Raw genomic sequence first — 18652 nt, forward strand, 5'->3', positions numbered from 1 at the left:
GTAGAAGCCAGAATGTGCCAGCGCTTTGCAAAGTCTGTGGACAGCAGCCTCCTGGGGCCTGACCCTGCCTCCTCCCCAACACCCGCAGGCGCATCACTAAAGGGTTGACCCAGGAGAGCTCCGGGTTCATTAGACAGTGCGATCTGGAGAGAGGTGGTCCAGCAGGTTCCCACAGCGTTTTCAGAAGCAGGAAATCCGCTCCCCCTTCCAGCCATTGATTGGCAGCTCTGATTTAAATAATGCTTGTACTGATTAGCGTTTTAGTGTTATTTTTCCTGGTTGGGCTTCTTGCTGCATCTTCCCTGAGCAGCTGTTCAGTTGTCTGGGGAGCTCTGTTGGGGTGATCTGTCTGGCTGAATACCTTAGGGCCACTTGCTGGCTGGGCCTTGGCCCTCCTGCCCCTCTGAGCCTTAATTACATAAAGTCTCAGCGAGGACACCCAGGTGACACCAGGGATCTTAGTGAGGATGGAGTAAGTCCTGATATGACAAATTCCTGCAGCCGACCAAGAAACAGTGGTTTCTGTACGTTTTAGACCCTGCTCCTGTCCCTTCAGTTTGGATCAGCTAATTCCAACCAGCCAGGTTTGGTGGGGACTTTCCTCCTGTGAGGGTGAGGACAGGCTTGCCTCATTTTCTGATCTCTTATCTCGTCCCTTTAATTTCCTCACAGGGTGGCAAGGGACAAGACGGCACACATGGGGCCCCTGGAGCAGCTGGAAACCCTGTGAGTCTTTATGTCCTGCCTGCATCATGAGGGACCCCACAGAGGGGGTGCCAGGCTACACTTCTGCCACATGGCTCCCCTCTGTGGGCACAGCCCATGCCTGACAGCTGTCCAGGCCGGGAGCCTCTCCAACACCAGGCACAAGGAGAGCTGCTCTGGCCTCCACAGCATTCCCAGCCCACAAAGGAGACCTTGCACACACACGGATGGTGCACACACAGACATGCGGGGACACTTCCACCCTTTCACGAATCTGTTACTCTGAAAGGTGTGCCCAGGTTCACATCCACCTCCGCACACTCTATAAACCCACGTACACATACCCCAACACACATACACACTCAGTTGGGGAAGTGCACGCAGGCAAACACCTGCATGCCTGCACCTTCAGAGCTTTCCAGCCGCTGCTCCTGGACCGCCTGTCTGCAGGGTCAAGATCAGAGTCGGGTGTCTGTGGTCTCACGGGGTTGGCACTGGTCCTCTGGCATGGTGCAGTGCCGCAGAGCCCAGGCTTGTCCGTGGTGCTGGTGGGAGGCAGGACCAGGCTGGCCTGACCAGGTCTCCCAGGAGTTAGTAGTGGGAGGAAGAGGAGCAGCTGACATGGGCTCTCGTGGCACCGCAGGCCTGGTGTATTGACAGGAGCACACTCACATGACCAGGCCACCTGTGCCTAAGGCTGAGTGGGGACTGGGGCATCCAAGTACTGAACAGTGAGGATGCCACAGAGCAGGGCAGAGTCCAGTTTCTGTCTTGAATGAAGAGAACCTTGGACCAAGCTCAGGTAGAGTGGCAGAAGTTTAGGCAAGGGACCTGGGAGCATGCTCTGTGATTTCTGACCCTGAAGACATACACATCCTTGTGACAGTGGGGGACAAGCCCAGAGGAAACACGAGCAGCCTCTAGTCCTTTGAGAACCCCCTGCTCCCCATCCCCATGGCACAGACCTGCCTGGAATGTCCTCATGGACATCTCCTCCCGTGGATCCTGGCCCAACCACCAAGTTCTAGTTCAAGTGCACTCCCTCCAGGAAGCAAGGAGAGCTGCTCCGGCCTTCATAGTCAAAGCCCCCCCCCACATACACACACACCTGCTCCCCTCTGGGTGCCCTTTCTCTGTGAATGGCACCGGTGCCTTCAGCATGGTGCAGACCAGAGGCAGACTTGCCGTGGCCATGCAGACTCATGGTCTTCAGGAACCAGCAGTTGATCATAAGCTGGTCCTTGCTCTCTGCACATTCTCCATGAATGCCCTCCCTGTCCAAACCACGCTCAGACCCCCTTGTCTCTGTGGCCTTCAGGTCTTGTCCACGCCCTTTGGCTGACCTTCCTTACCCAGAGCCTGTCCTCTGCAGCTCAGGAAGGAGCAGTCTGTTCCCTCCTCAGCAACTCCTTTCCTCATGCTTAGGCTGAAAGCCACCTCACTAAGACCCTCGTGTGTGGTGGGGCTTCTTCCCCTGCCCATCCCTGCCCTCCATATGCCCCACCCGACTCTGTGCCTGGGCTGAAGGAACTGCCAGAGTCCTCTGCCCTCCTGCCCCTCCCACACTCTGTCCGCTGCCTGCCGGCAGGTCGGGAGCCACAGCCCTGCCGGGGAGGACGTGGTAAACTGGAGCCTGGTGGGGTGGGCAGCACTGGAGAGTGGCCTGGATAGCTGTTTGCCTTTGCTTCCTTGGGTGTTTCTAAACTGCTACTGTCTCTGAATAGGGTGCTCCTGGACCTGTCGGGCCCCCAGGTCCCAGTGGACCCCCTGGAAGCGCGGTGAGTAATCAGGAGAGGGTGGGGACAGGCAGTGGGCGTGGCCTGCAGGGCCTTCCACCACATCTACTTACCTACCTTCCCTGACACCCAGAGGTGTGGGCCTCGTTACCCCCACTCACAGGTGGGGACACGGATGTCCTGGCAAAGGTCACCCAGAAAGAACACACCTCAGACTCGAGGTCTGGCCTCAGCCTCCAGTGGTTCACAAAGCTGTTCTAAGTGCAGAAAGCGTCTGCATTTTGCTGATGTTGGAATCAACATCACAGAAGAAGTAAAATGAACCTAAAGGAGTCACAGGCTCCCTGACTGGCTCTAGGGACCTGGATTCCAATCCCAGCTTCCACAGACAGCTTTGAGACCTTGGCGAGCTGATCCTTGTACAATGGAGGCAGTGGGGCTTGCTGATCTCTATTAGGGTCCCATCTCACTGCCCTTCTGATCCCACCTCTCTCATGATGCTCCACGGACTGGTCTGCTAATGGACTGGCTTTAAGATTCACCGTAAACACTGATTTAGATTCCAGCATTTAACAGAACACTCCGTAGATCTAGTCAAGGGCTGCAGAGAATTTACCCTCTGCCATAGACTCAGGTCAGTTCTGTCCATTCATCAGACCTTCACAGGTGTCAGTCATCACAGTGCAGGGGATGAATCCCAGCGTTCCTCTGTTCTAGGCCTGCTCCTGGGGCAGACATGTGTCAGCTCGTTTCATGCTCACAGTAACCCTGTTAGGCGGATGTTATCACGGGCTCCATTTTACACGGGAGGAAGCTGAGGCCCAGGAGATTGAGGCGCGTCGTAAGGGGTTGCATGGCTGCTCCGGGGACATCACCACAGCAGCTTACCCTTCCCTCAGCTCACACGCCCATCTGGAGTCTGCAGCTCTGCTCTCCTTCGCCCCTACAGGGCACATCACCAGCCACATGACAGGTGGCAGTAGCACCCCCAGAAGCAGCCTTGAGCGGACGGGCGTGTGAGCCACCCAGCCTCTTTGCCGAGGTGGAGCGGCTCCTGGGTGGGCTCCCAGAGGCCCCTGCAGGACTCGCTCCAGTGGCTCTCATGTTTCTAGCTGCCCACCCCTCCGCTTCTTCACCCCTCTACTTCTCTGGAATGCCTGTCAAAACGCTTTCAATTTTGTTTCAAAGTAAACTTATGGAGGACTCCATGGCACTGTCGTCTCTAGTGCTGAGCTTGTGTTCTTTGGGTCATCTGTGTCTTCTTTGGTGATCACTCTACTAAGGCCTGTCCTCCAAAAGCTCACTGCCCCGAGCAGAGCAGAGCCCTGTGCAGACCAGGCCTGCTCTTAAGAGCTCTGGTGTGGAAGGCGCATGGTCAGACTCAGGGGAGGAGACGGGCCTTGGGGAATGTAAACAGCAGGGGAAGGTGGGACAGAGCTCAAGTGGGACCCAGATACCCTTCGCTGGGGACCACAAGCTGTCAAGCAATTCACCATGTGAATACCTGTCCTTTCTTCAGGGCTCCACTGGCCTCAGAGGTCCCCCTGGGAAAGATGGGGAGCGTGGTGAGAAGGTAAGACCAAGGCAGTCTCAACACACCAGCATGTGCGTCCCAGGCCTGGTCTAGGAGCCAGGAATCAGAGGGCGCTTTGAGGGGAAGGGTCCTGTGCCACCACTTCACCTCATTCAGTTCTTACAAGAGACCCATGAATCAGATCGATGCCCATTTGACAAATGTGGAGACTGAGACTCTGGGCAGTTGATCGCTTCACCCTACATCTCCTCACTGTTAGGCTGCAAAGCTAGATCAGTCCAACTCCAAATCCGGCTTTCTCGTCACTCCACGCCCCAGCACAGCCACTGTGCACCTCGACTGCGTCTTCCTCTGACCGAGCACTGTAGGGCTATCTGAGGCTGACTGGCCATGCTGAGCCAGCGCTTGGATGACTCAGGTGACACATGGGCTTTAGACCTGGGTTGAATGGCAGCTCCCAACTGGGTGCTGCTCCTACCAGTCTTCCCGACATGTCTGATGGGCAGCACGGGGGCCAAGAAAGACTGGAACCTGGTAGCTAGAGACCAGGGATTCCCACTAAAAATTCCACCATGCACAGGACATTTCCCCCGTACACACCCAAGAATCATCCACCCTGAATGTCAGTGATGCCAGGACTGAGAGACAAACGCAGGCCCCCTCCTCACACCTGAACTGCTCAGCTGTGAAGTGTGAACAGGTGCTGGCAGCTGCGTTGATCCCACACTGTGCAGACCAGCTGGGCAACTGGGGAGGGGGGTCGGGGCACGTGCAAAGGGCTCAGCCCTGAACAGGTGGTGCGGGAAGATAGTTGTGCCCTGCCCTCTCTGGGCCAGCAGGTGGCACTCACAGCCACGGCAGGTGCCCAGTGTGCTGTGGCTTCCCTTGGGATGCACCCTGGCCAAGGCCTCTCCCAGAACACAAGTGCCAGATCCTTCCAGCCCAATTTTCCTGGAACCTTTTCTGAACATTCACTTGATACTTTCCATTTTTGTGAAATATAACTAGTAGGTATAATTTGCTTTTTGGCTTAGTTTTAAAATGTGTTTTTGACTTAGTTTTGAAATATGTGTTTAAGAGACAAAGTGATTTCTTACAGGTAAAAATAATCAAGTAATTTAGAAAAAAACATGGGTTCTTGAAGTGTTAGTTGATCATGAGCCCAGAAATTACCCTTATGTGATGCAAGTGCTAACAGTTTAGAGGAGGGGGAGATAGTACCATCTTTGCAGTAATAAAAGCACCCAGATTAAGCAAGGGAAAGCACAGCTCTTGCTGGTATTTCTTGAATGCGCCATGTCTGAGGGGCCCCGCATTATAAGTAGGGCGTTGACAACCTAGAAGGGTAAACCTTAACCAAGATGCTAAGGGTCTGTTTTATGAGGTCTAGTCTAGCTTAAAAAGCCAGAAAAGTCAATGTGCTGTTGGTGCGTTCAACCTGTAGGGGGAGCCAAACACCTTTCCTTGGCTAAGCGCAAGCCCAGGCTGAGGGCTAGGAGAGGGCCCTGGACTGTATTTGGAAGGAAGCCTCCTGTGCTCTGCAAAGTGGTAAAATTCCCTGACGTCACACTGTGCGCCTCTCTCCCCACGTCCAGTGGCTGGTCTGGGGCTGAGGACGCTGATCTTGCTGGGGAGACCTGTTCTATCTTGCTTTTGCTGTCCTGGGCTGGATTACCTCACCTCTTCTACATCAGAAATGTCTGGAGACCCTGCGACTGCCACTTAGCAGGGAGCTCCCTCCAGGAAAAGGCATCCCTCTGGTTCATGGGGTTTGACTCAAGTTCCACGTAGGGGGCTGCTCACAGCTTTGAGGTCAGGAAAGATGAGCAAGCTCAAGGCCAGCTTCCCCGGCAGATCCTGGCTCCCTGTCCCTTTGGAGCCTTGAACTCCATTCATCCTGTTACAGACTTCTCATGTGAACAGGGATTCGATTTTGTCTTCAGCGCTCCAGGGAGAAGGTTGAGTGTCATATTTGGGGAAGACATCAGACAGGCTGTCACTGAGGTGAAGAGATGCCGTGTAGTGTGACTGAACTGTCTGGTGGAGGCTGAGCTCCCCGTTGCTGCTGGGGCTCCTCTTTGAGACCCACTGGTGTTCCCCACACTGGGTGGATGGTTGCATGGTAGCCCTGATGACCCTCCGTTTCTGTGTTCCACGCTGTATTAACTAGCTGGGGCCGCCTTCACAAGGGATCACAGACTAAGTGACCTAAACCACAGAGAGTTATGGTCTCTTAGCTCTGGAGCCCGGAAGTCCTAAGTCCAAGTAGGGGCAGGGTTGGCTCCCTCTGCAGGCTGTGGGGGAAGGATCTGTCCCAGGTTCTCTGCTTGGCTGACTGCCATCCATATTTTTCCTGGGTCTTTACAAGGTCCCTTCCCCTGCTGTGTCCAAGTGTCTCAAAGGACACCTGTCACTTGCATGAGTCCAACTTGACCTCATCCTAACTTCACTAATCACATCTGCAGATACGGTATTTCCACATCGAGGTAGGGGGTTAGGGCTTCCACATGTGAAGGGCGTACAGATCCAACTATAACACCCCTGGTACAGTCAGTGTGTCTGAGTCCTAGCTGGACAGGCTTCTAAACTGTCAGGGAGCCCTGGGGACCTACCACCCACTCAAGGTGGTCCACCATGGAAGAGCTGAGCTCTGTGTTACACTGGTCTGGAAAATGGTCCTATTTTCTCTCCAGGGAACAGCAGGGGAAGAAGGAAGCCCAGGACCTGCTGGCCCCAGGGGCGATCCTGGTGCTCCTGGGCTCCCTGGGCCACCTGGAAAAGGGACAGATGGCGAGCCGGTGAGTGGCAGGTCGGGGTTGGGATTCTGTGCCTGGGGAACCAGGTAAAATTGGAAAAGGGAAAAGAAAATACCAGACTCACCGCTACACTTGACAGAAACAGAATCACAGCTAGTGCGCTTCGGCCGGCTGGGAAGGGGCGGTCTGTGGGCAAATAGCTGTCCACCAGGCGAGATACACTCCAAGGCCACCACAGACGCCCAAGACCACAGAGAGCTAAATCCTGCATGTCACTGGGCAGCTCTGATACCGCAGGGGGAGGAAGAGGCTGGGCCATGAGTCTCCCTGCTCTAAAAATATTTCCAGTCAACTTGGTAGTAAAATGGGCTTTATTCAAAGCCAGCTGTAGAGGAAGATAGAGGAAAATTAATCATTTCAAAGGTTCTGTCTCCCAGAAGGGAAGCTCTAGGGTAAGGAAAGCCTTTAAAAGGGAGAAAGGACGAGGCAGGGATCTCACAGGCTCATCTCCTTCTGAGACCCCGGAGCCCCCTCATGACTTCAGAAGGACCCTATCGCAGCAGAAGGAGCCAGCATCTGTGTCTTCACAGGGGAGTGAAATTCCCTCTGTTCATACATTACATGCTGCTTCCCTCTCCATCCATATTTAGGATAAAGATGTATTTACAAATTCAGTCAAGTAAGAGATTTAACAATGATAATAAAATAGAAAAATAAAAACGATCCACTGCAATAAGTTATCTGAAGCTGATAAATTGTTTGTTTCTGGAATTTCCTATTCTATGTTTTCAGACTGTGGCTGAACCACAGGTAACTGAAATCCTGGGAAGCAGAATCACAGATGAGGGTGGTCTGCGCTTCCGTGGCCAGTGCAGCACAGTGTGGCCTGCGTGCCAGGCAGGGCCAGGTCCTGAGGACACAGAGACGGTCAGTCTGTGTCCTTAGGTTTTGGGGACTGAGGGGAAACGGTCGTGTAGACCAGTACCCCTGGCCCACAGCCGTCCAGGGGCTTCCTGGTCCCCTCTGGCTCTTCCAGCTGATACTTCCAGAAGTCGATTGTGACTGCCATTCAGCTGTGAGAGCAGCAGCCTAATGCTCTTGTTCTGCTCATTCTCTCAGGGTCTGCGTGGATCACCTGGAGCACCTGGACCCCCAGGGACCAAGGTGAGTAAGTGCTTGACTGCAAACTATACCCACAGGTTGCACGTACAAAGGGCCCAGGAGCTTGTCACAAGCAACTCGGTCACCTCTGCTCACCCCCACATTTTGCTGCTTGTCACCTTCCTTTTGACTAAAGGTTCTACAACCTGTGACTGTTACCTTGAAGCAGTGGCTGCACAGTCAGTGCTTAATAAATACTTGCTGTTTTAGTCAGCTTTCTGGTCACTGTACCAAAACATCCAACAGGAACAACTTAGAAGAGGAAACGTTTATTTTGGGTCACAGACAGTTTTAGAGGTGCAGTCCATAGACAGCCCACTCCACAGCTCTGGGCCTGAGGGGGACGCAGAACGTCATGGCAGAAGGCACGGCAGGAAAGCAGCTCTGGAGATGGCAGCCGGGAAGCAGAGAGAGAATTGTGCTAATAAAGGACAAAATATCCACCCCCAGAGACACAGCCCTGGTGACCTACCTGCTCCAGCCACACCCTAACCTGCCTTCAGTTACCCCTTAGTTCACCCCATCAGAGGATCAATTCACTGGTTGGGTCAGGGCTCTCATAATCTGATCATTTCACCTCTGAATGTTCTTGGATTGTCTCATGCATGAGCTTTTAGAGGACACCCCCTATCTAAACCATAACACTTGCTGACTAAATTAAATCAAGAGACACTGGCTTCCAACTGGCAGAGTAATAGATCTGAGTGGTCTTAGATTAGGTGATCCCTGAATCTCCGAGGCTTAACACAGTGGCTCCCTTACCTTGAGTCCAAGGGACATCTTGGTGTGTGGGAGATTGGATCCATAAAGCCATCCAGGGACTCATGTTCTAACCCAACAGCTCTTAGGTCCTCCAGGGTCTCAGCATCTTCCCCCAAATCCTCAGTATAGAGGGGTAGATGAGGGGAAAGAGAATGGAGACTGGTGGGTGGAATGAGCCAGGCCTGAGGTTAGAATTTATGTCCTCAACCCTTAGTGAGAGTCCTGATGGGGAGGCCGGGGGTATCATCTAGTTGTACACCCAAGGGGAGAAGGGCATACTGAGGACACCAGCAGTCTCTTCCTCTATTCATCAGCAGTTGCAATCCAAAAAAGGTGACTTTCCCCTGCAGGGTGTCCTTGAGGGAACTTTCCCAAGCCAGCAAGGATACCCTGGAGCTACCTTCAAGATGATTCATTGGTTCATGTACTTAACTTCAGCATCAATGGCCAGTGCACTTATCATTTAATCCATTGCCGTCTCCTGAGCTTCCCACCCAGGTCAGATTTCAGGGTGGGCTTTGGGAGGACAGCAGTGCTCAGGAGGTGTTCCTGGGGCCCCAACAGATCATGGCCCAGAAGGTAACATGGATATATAGACAGCAAAGGCAGATGAATGCTGGGGAATGGGGGACTTAGCCTCTCAGTGAGCTCAGAGGAGGCCTCTTGCCCAGTCTGGTTTGACAGCGGGTGGCCTCTTGGAGGAGGTGGCATTTTTCCTGATTTTATGTGTCTGTAGCAGCTGGCAGAGAAGAAAGCAAGGAAGCAGTGACGTGGGGCAGACACTGAGGTAGGGTCCAGAGTGGTCATGGAGGGGCTGGACCGTGAACAGCCACCTCCGGGGAGAATTATTTAACCAGCTCAGGGCACAGGCTTTAAAGAATGTGGGTCAGTCCGTGCTCAACATTAGACTGCTTATTACGTTTTTGGCTTTAACCTGATATACACATTGAAAATTACACAAATGTGAGTGTTATTTGGAAATTGTATGATTCTTACCGACTTGAACATGTTTACAAAAAACAGTTATTTGGAAAGTTCTCATGTGCCTTCAGTGTTGGGGCCTGTCATGCCCCCCACCCCACCCCATCACTTACAGCCAACAGAGACTTTTCTGAGGCATTGTACCTTCCATCACATCCAGGATTTTAAGATTCGGCATCCAAATATGATGCTGTTACGGGAAGTTTTACTCCAAGCCCCAGAGACTGGTCGCTTGCGCAGGGCCTTTTTGCTCCCCTTATTCCTTGTTTTGTGTGGCTGTGTCTTGGGGATCTCAGCAGCAGAGCCGGAGTGCATTGCTTTTCAAATTGTATGTGAAAGGTTTGTTGAAATAATATCCATTTCTCAGGAAGCTGGAGGCTCCAGGAACGGTTACTGCATCTCCATTAAACTTCTGGGCTGGATGGTTTTTCCTCTGTTCAAGTGGTGACCGCTGTCATTACCCCACACCCTACTGATTGAGACTGCAGCATGCCAAGGTGCTTTCCTCCGATTGGGATTGTTTCATTGTGTGTGTGTGTGTGTGTGAGATGTGTGTAAATATAAGACAGCCTCCTATTTTCTAAGGAACAAGAAGGCAGTAGCTTTGCCTGGAATTGGGGGTGTATACAATAGCCCTGTATCCTGCAGCAGTGGGCCCCTGTCGGTATGAGCAGGACAAGGAAGCAGGACAAGTTCCAGTTTCTGGAACCTCAGGAATTTACAGCCACCAGAGGAGCATGTTGGAAGTCCCCTGCCATGCAGAGAGCCCAGGTTGCTCTGTAGGGCCTAGAGGACACTGGTGGCCTCTTAGGATAGGAAGTGAGGGCCGAGCAGCACATTGGTTCTCTAACTATTTATGATCCCGTATCCAGCCTTACGGGCTTTTCTCCTTTATTCCTTTGATTTTGTGACTGTTTCATTGGAATCTCAGCCACAGAGCCGTACAGTATTGCTACTTTTTTCTCAGGCAGAGTGTGGGGGGAAATCAATGATGTCATGCCAATAAAAATAGCTCCCAGCACACAGTCCCATTGCATGCTGAATAAATATTTGTGATCTTTATTTGACTGCCCTGTGTGGACACCTAGAGAGGCTGTATCCAGTCTGCAGGCATGCTGTTGAAGAAAGCCCCAGGGGAACAGGGAGGCATCCATGAAAGTTAGAGAGGCAGGCGGAGACCCCGGGGCAAAGAGCATGGAGACCCTGACCTGGGCTCAATTCCATGGGACTCGGGATCAATCATGCTGTCTTTGGTCAAATGTTTCCCACTGTTTAAGAGGTGAGACTTTAAAGAGGTGACCCATTCCAATGTTGGTATTGTGTAAATTTGTAAATTGGATGTGGTTTAGAAATCATGGTTTCCATAGTCAATGCATTGGGAAGAAAAACGGGAATTTGGAGATAGCATTAGTTGAAGAACGAGTGATTGAGGGACAGGGAGGAAGGAAGGGAAGAAGGGAGGGAGAGGTGGAGAGGTGAGTGCCTTCTGCTGTCTGCTGGTGCTCTCCCGGTGCTGAATGGGTGAGCCTTGGGAAGGAGGGGGCTAGCAGGGATTCTCATCAGCACACCCTCGGCCCTTCCTGGTTACTTAGAATTGCAGAAGGCTCTTAAGGACACTTTTCCTTGTCCTGAGTGGCACTTGTTTCCAGCAGAAGGCCTGGGGTTTGGCTTCCTGCACAATCCCAGTTCAGACACTACAAGATACATAACGTGAAGGCAAGTGCTTCATTTTCCTGAGACTCTTTGTCCCTTTTCTGTATGAGGAAGTAAGGAATATTTGACACTAAGAACTCCTCGGGAGAGAGCTGACCTTCTGGTGCACAGCTGCTGCCCTGTGTGTGGTTCTCCGTGCAGGACCCCAGACTTCTCACACATGCCTTCCCCAGACTCTGTGTCACAGATTCGCGTGCAGATGCCCTTTCTTTCATGCCCATCGACCTCCCTGCTTCTGTTGGCAGAACGTTAAGGACTTTTGCGGTATTCTTAGGGCCTTTAAAAGTGTCTGTTCATTAAGCTGTGGAGTAGTTTTGGAGGAGTTGTTAGCATCACAGCAGACCACACACAGAAGCAGAGCCAGATCTGACCCCAGTATAGAAAAACGGTCAGCTACTCACCAACCCCAGGAAGGGGAGGCCTTTGTCCCATACTCCTTCCTCTGGAGAGAGCTTATTGTGCTCAAAGATGGTGTGAATGATGAGGGAGACTTGCTCATTTTCAGTACTTGATAAATATGTGTTAAATGAACAAAGAAATGGAGAGTTTCTAGGTTCTAGCTCCTTACAGAGAAGTCGTAGGGTGAAATGGGCACGTGGTCGGTGGGAGTGTTGAGACGGATGGAGAGGTGCAAGGCATCTGTAGGAAGACAGCAGAGGAGTGGACCGGGAAGCCATGTGTGAATGCAATGACTGGGTGGTCAGCTGACGGGTAGGTGTTCGGAAGCTCGTACCGCGGATGCAAGAGTGTCTCTGGGAAGGCCACCGTGAGTCTAAGAAGCAGAGATGTCAGAAAATAGCACAGAAGAAAACAAGTCCAGGTGCTGCTGTGGCTTCCCTGGCAGGGGTGAGAGCTAGCTGGTGTGTGGAACGTGGCCATGGGAAGGGAAGGGGAACCCAGTGAAAACCGAAAATAATGCTAGGAAAATCACATTGAAAAACCTAAAGCAAAACCAAGTGTGAAAGAATATGGATTTCTCTGATATTTATATGTGTTTAGCTGGTTTTCTATCTGCTAACTCTGCCGGTAAAGTGATAATGTGTAAGTATAATCCGGAGTGTGTTGCACAGCTTTGCATCCCTGGGACCATGTGTATGATCAGAGCAGTAAAAGAGGAGAATTGTATTTTGGCTCATGGTTTCAGAGGTTCCCTCCGTGCTCCGCCGTCCACCCACGGCTTTGGTCCTGGGGTCAGGGAGAGCATGATGGTGGGAGTGTAGGACAGGGAAAGCCACTCAGCTCCTGGAGGCCAGGAAGCAGAGGGGCTCAGGAGCCAGGGACAAACTGTAACCCCCAGAGCATGCTCTCAGTGACCTAAGGTCCTCCAGCCACCCCTTCCTGCCTATGGTCAATCCGCTTCAGTGGGTGGGTCCAGTGATTAGGTAACAACTCTCATAATGACATGCAGGGACTCTGCTGGGTGTTATCTTTTTTCTTGATGAGGGTCCTAAGACGCAGAGACGGACTTACCTCGTTCGTCTTATCACAGGATGAGGTTGACATTGTCCTGAGCCTGGACCTGGAGTCGCATGACAGTGACCACTTGACCTGGTCCACTGTGGCGAGAGCTGAAGACACACAGCAGGGATCAGGTTTGCTCTGAGTTCATGAGCCCTGTTTCTACATTGGTCTTGGTTCTTGCCCTCCTCTTCCCATCCTCCCCATAGTGCTCATTTGAGTTCCTCTCCTGAGCATCCCATCTTCCCAGAATGGGCTACACCACATCATTCTGAAGAAACAGAATGCACAGCCTGGAAATTTGAAAAATAAAATATGTTGGGGAAGGAACTACTGGGAGAGTTGAGGGTGGGCCAGGGATGCTGTGGTCCAGGGATTGGTGGGCTCTGGCCTGGCCACCTGTGGGCCTCTGGGGTACAAGGGGAAGAAACAGCATCAAGGGAGCCCAGCCAGGGATCGGACCTTGGTTCCTGTCTTCTGTGAGAAGGTGGCCAGGCTTATTTTCTCCATCCCCACAAACAATGCTCTGCTTCAGAGCATAGCAGGGGTACTGACAGCGAGCAAGCCTCTGAGTGAGTCAGTCTTTGGGCTTGGAGCCTAGATGGCTGTTTCAGTGGACCAGCGTTGTCCCTGAGCCACAGTCCTGCTGCAGGAAACACACCTCATCTTAAAGGTCCAGAATGCTCTTTTATTTTCCCTTAAAATAGAAGAAGATAGACTACTTATACATGAGAATTTAAAAAAAAATGCTTCAACACATACATCTCGGCAAAGCAATAGGTTGCCCAGCATTCTTGGGTTCTCTGCAGAACCAGTTGGTTGCACATTATCTGGACAGCTCTACAGAACCGCCTCTGAGGATGTTTCTGTTCATCAGACAAGTTAGCTCATCCTAGGGACAGTAAGTGGCTGGAGCAAGGCTGTCTGCCACCTCAGTCTCAGGCTTGGCTGCTGTCCAGCTGACCTAATAAGTACAAGAGGACATTCTGTTGCATGAGATTGTTGGGCCCTGTGCCTTTGGGATCAAATTTAGTTTGAATTATGGAGAGGTAGTAATACGCACGCTCCATGTCTCAACATTTACTTTACTTTCAGTTAGAAGCACCCCAAACAGACTTGTTAACAGTGATGCAATAAACGTGTGAATGAATACAAATGGGAGGACCAAGGACTGCAAAGAGCCTGTGTTGGCCCCGATCAGGGCTTGCTGTCTTGGAACTGTATCAGCACTTACTTCCAAAGACTGAGGAGGCCAAGGTTGTGGAAGAGGCCTGGCTTGCTACACTCAGAAAAGTGACTCACAAAATGTAGGTGTCAATAAACCTCGATGGACTGATGAATCCGTTTACCAGTGATTTAGGCTCGGAGTTGAGATGTGGGTGTCTGTGTGGTTGGGATGGAGTCATAGATTGGAACTGCGGTCACCACTGCGGGAGGATCATAGTGCTGTGATCACTTTTAGAACCATGGTCAAGGTTGGGGACCTGTCATCCTTGGAAAGTACATGACCACAGTCATTGCTGTGGTCCATGTGGTGCTGGACCTCCTCCTGGGAGCCGAGCAGTGGCCCATGGAGGCCTGGCGGTGGGAGAGGATGCTATGGAGTGGAAGTCAGGACCCCTGGAGGAGCGTGGTCATCCTGTACCCGGGACCTCTCCTTCTGGCACTGACCTCTCAATCTTATTTTTCTTTCTTTCTAGGGGGACCGAGGAGCACCTGGGATCCCTGGCTCTCCTGGTAGTCGTGGTGACCCAGGCATCGGGGTTGCTGGCCCTCCTGTGAGTTCTTACCCAGCATGTCCTTGCTCTCGAGGCCACCAGCCTTTCCCTGCTGGCTCCCATAGAGTGTGCGGCCTGGGCCTCCCTGTAGGGACACCGCTGCTCCGGCTAGCATGGTAGTGAGCCACTGGTCTATTGGGGTGGAAGGTCTACACCCACGGCTGACATAGGTGGAAGACTAGGGGTACTTGTTGTGGGAATGATGAGGATGCAGCTTTTGGAGAGATCAAGACCTGTCTGATTCAAAGAAGGGAAGATAAATCTCACTAAAATGTAAAAAGTGAAAACAAAGACTCATGGGACAAACTCTGAGAATCTTAAATCATAGCCTGCCTGCGACGTTAGTCTGGTTGGAGAAGGGGTCTGGAACAGGAAAACGATGTGCGTTCAGGTATTTCAGGCCCCAAACCCCAAAATGAACTAATTACCCTGCTTCCTCTAATTAGTACAGCTGAAAACACAAATGAAAGAGCATCTTCAAAACCAAAGCCACGATGTGGTCCTCCTAGTGTTGGTTTTAAGGAATCTTTTCCTGCGGGTCTGCTGGGTGTGAGTGCGTAAGTCCCCAGAGGTGGCGCTTTAGGAATCGATGAAGCCTTTGAGTTTTGAGGGCTCGTGGGGTCCAGGAAGTCCAGGCCCTCATCCAGTTTGAGGATTGCTCTCCATGTCCTCATCAAGCCCCCTGAAGGCGTTGAGAGAAAGAAAACACACTTTTTCCAAGGCCTGTGCACCTGGCTCTGGAATTGAGAAATGTTTTTCCGTGGAAAACAGGTATATTTAGTAGAAGTCTCTTCTCAAAGAGAAGAGGATGGGGGTGCTCTGTATCCTGTCCATTGCTTCTTAATCTTCCCTTTGTGCTGCAGAACACAGCTTTCCTTCCTCCCTCCACTGAATGACAGCCTTTGGAAAGACAGTTTTCTCTCGAGGTCTTATTTTCTCTTCAGTCCTTTCTTTGCTAAAGACACCATATTGCTGCACCTTCAAATTGCATTTATTTATTTTTTCTTGACAGTCATGACTTACTATTATTTAAAAGAGAGTCCTCACTAAGTCTTGTAATATCCAAACTACCTACCCATTCATGTTGTTGGTATTATTATTTTGACCCAGATGCACAATCTAACTGTGCCCCTGTTAAGCATGACTGGGATATAACTAGAGCACAGAGCCCAGTCTCTGCATGCTTTTGCATGTAAGGATTTCGGAACACAACCAATGATATTCAAAGTATGCCATTCTTCATATTTGATCTCAAAGAAGAAGAGAAATCCAATTTATCTCCCACAAGGTCACTTGTAAGAAAGTTCCCTCTCATTTTCCCTGAGGTCTTCATACAGCCTAGAGTCATCTGGGGCTTCTTGATGCCTCCCCCAAGTTCTCCTGGCCCCTCCCTCTCCTGCCCACCCACTCTAAAGCAGGTCCCATTGCCTCCCGCCAGGCTGGAGCACCCACTGCTACTCCCACCCACTAGCAATGAGGGTTCCTTTCAAGGTGGTAGGAGAACAGGGGACTCTGTTTTCCTGCATGTCCCTGAACACCATGGGAAGATCCTTGGGAATGTTTACTTTGGTCTCTTTTCTTAAAAGAAATTCTTAGCTAGAATTTCCAATGAATACTTCATTCATTTCACTTTATTTCACTGGTTTCATCTTTGTCTTGGACTGTGTTTTTCCATCTCTGATAACTGAAAGGTTCGATGTGACTAAAGGTGCAGTGAAGAAGAAGGTTAGCCCAGACTTTCTTATTTCTAAAATCCTCAGTTGGGGGGGTCCCCTTCCCCTGCAGTGAGGGTTCTGTTGGACATGGGGATTACCCTTTAGGATAGAGAAGGGACTGAGAGGGAAACTGGGAGTCTGAGACCTGGAGGTGGCACACTCCCTTAGGTAACAGGGTCTGTGTGTCCAGGGCACTCCTCAGGGAGTCACTGTACCCAAATCAGAAAGCCAGCCAGCAGGGCTGGATGCAATTCACCTACCTCCCATTTAAGAGCCAGCAAAAGCCACCCATGAAGTATGTCCCCACATAAGTGTGTCCACCTGAAAAATAATTGGCTTGCTCCAACCCAGAGGCTGTAAATCAAGTGTTTAGTGTCTTCCTACCACTTAGATTTATTAAAAGCTTCCGTGGTGCATGAAACCTTATTGAATCATCATAAATCTTGTCTTTGGCCTCCAGCCAAGGTTGCTGCTAATCTGGGATCTGCACTAAGGGTTCCAGGACATGCTGAGAGGAGGTGTGTGGAGGAGTGAGGGAGGAGTGTGTCAAGGTCATTGGGGATGCTGCTACCCCTTTACAAGAACAGTGCCCTTTCTGAGCAGTCTCTCTTATGGGCTTCGAGCATCACATTCACCACCTCATTCAGTCTCGTGGGAGCTGATGGTGCCCTTTGGCTGAGGCTAGGGTCCCAAGAGCAAGGAATTTATTTGGGAAGCGATCCCAGAAATCACTATTAGTGACAAAGTGAGAGAGAAAAAGGAAGAGAGACCAGGGAGCACATGTTAGTGAGCGGTGGCCCCTGTGGGATCCTGGGACTCAACTCACTCCATTGACCCGGGGTGATCACAGGGTACAGTGTAGAAGTCTTTCTGCAGAAGGAGCATTGAAGCTGGGTGTTAGTGTTCTAACACCTGTTTTCCCAGGAACTCAGTCTTCCCCCTGCTTGGACTCTACAGTCTTGTGTTGCAAAGCAAGCCCTTGGACAGGTGTCTGCAGCAGGGAGCTGCCAGGGTTGGTGTGTCCAGGGAATATGGGGGTAGGGGGATGACATCTCTGGACGTCACTCTTCTTCAGTAAGCATTTCAAGATTCAGAAGGTCCAGTGGCTAGTCAGGGTCAGCTGGTTCAGGAGTAGGATTTCGTGCCGACATACTTTCCATACCCCCCGAAGCCAGTCCTCGTGCCTCTGTGGCATCTTGTTTTGGGGCCTCAGGAGGACAGACAGACTTGCTCATTCAGTTCCCCAGAGAAAGCACATGAAGTGCAGATCTGGCTGTAGGTCAGTCTCTACTTTCTGCCTCCCCTAAAGTCATGGTCCAGGCCTTTGGCATCCAGGGACAGTGCTGCCCTGGCAGGGGCTCCAGAACTCTGTCTGCCAACCTCTGCTTCATCAGTAGACAGGAGGAGGTGTGGCGAGGCAGGTGTTTGGGGTTTTGTCTTACTGCTTCAAAACATTCACAAACAAGAAAGATCCCTTTAATCTTCAGGTTGTCTCTGATCTTCCTTTAGCAAGGTTTGAGATGCTAAAAAAATAGCTTGCTCAGGCTGTGAGAGGGTCAAAGTACTGATGGGCCTCGGTGACAGCAGGGGCTAGGACTCTGCAGGGACCAGGCTCCCACTGACAGCCCACAACCTTGGATCCCTTCCTTCCGCCCTGTCCCAGTTTCCTCATGATAAGGTGACAGTGATTTCTTCAGTATCATCAGGGGAACGGGGAGGGTTACAACCTGATGCTCTTGGTGATAACACTGGGCTCCCTGCCTTGGCTCATGTGATATCAGAAGGATCCTCTTCCCCCCTATATCTTTCTCAACCTTCGCAGCCTGAAGTGACTGAAGCTGGTCGTATGGATGCCTTATTCAGCCTAGATGCTGGGAACCCATGCACCAGGTCAGGCTTACCCCCCTCCAGTGGTCTGATAGCCTGAGGCACCAAGAAGCTCACAAACCAGTTATGTGCAGGAAAGCATTTCAGGTGCCTGACCAAAGGGTTTGCTTTCTGCACTCCTCTGCTTTTCAAGGAATGACTCAATCATGATAGAGATGGCAGCCACTAAAACAAAGAGTAAGACCGATAAGCAACCAACCTCCGCTGGCTAATTGCAGGGAGTGAACGGGTGCCTAGAAATGCTTCATCTCACAGGCACCTCTCAGTTCGTCCTCCCAGCAACCCCACCAGACCGACTCCAGGTTCCTTTCCTCTTACAAATGAGGAGAAGAGGGGACATGAAACCCCTTCATGAGGGCACACTGGGGAGATGGTAGCGTGAAGGTGGATCCCAGCATTCTAACGGAACAAATGCCCTTACTCACTTGTTAGTAGCTTTTTGTCATGATGACAAAATATCTGAGAA

The 18652-nt window shown here is 51.4% G+C and overlaps 1 protein-coding gene across 1 annotated transcript in view; it reads left to right on the forward strand.

The window, feature by feature from the left end:
- The window catches only part of Col22a1 (collagen type XXII alpha 1 chain), a 208304-nt gene that overhangs the window by 121479 nt on the left and 68173 nt on the right, over nucleotides 1–18652 (forward strand). Inside the window, exons 34-39 of the mRNA XM_071602419.1 lie at nucleotides 673–726; nucleotides 2430–2483; nucleotides 3961–4014; nucleotides 6669–6773; nucleotides 7851–7895; nucleotides 14507–14584. Coding sequence (XP_071458520.1) covers nucleotides 673–726; nucleotides 2430–2483; nucleotides 3961–4014; nucleotides 6669–6773; nucleotides 7851–7895; nucleotides 14507–14584 — 390 coding nt within the window. The remainder of the gene's footprint in view (nucleotides 1–672; nucleotides 727–2429; nucleotides 2484–3960; nucleotides 4015–6668; nucleotides 6774–7850; nucleotides 7896–14506; nucleotides 14585–18652) is intronic.

The sequence above is a fragment of the Marmota flaviventris genome, chromosome 15, assembly GCF_047511675.1.
Source record: "Marmota flaviventris isolate mMarFla1 chromosome 15, mMarFla1.hap1, whole genome shotgun sequence".
Lineage (NCBI taxonomy): Eukaryota > Metazoa > Chordata > Mammalia > Rodentia > Sciuridae > Marmota > Marmota flaviventris.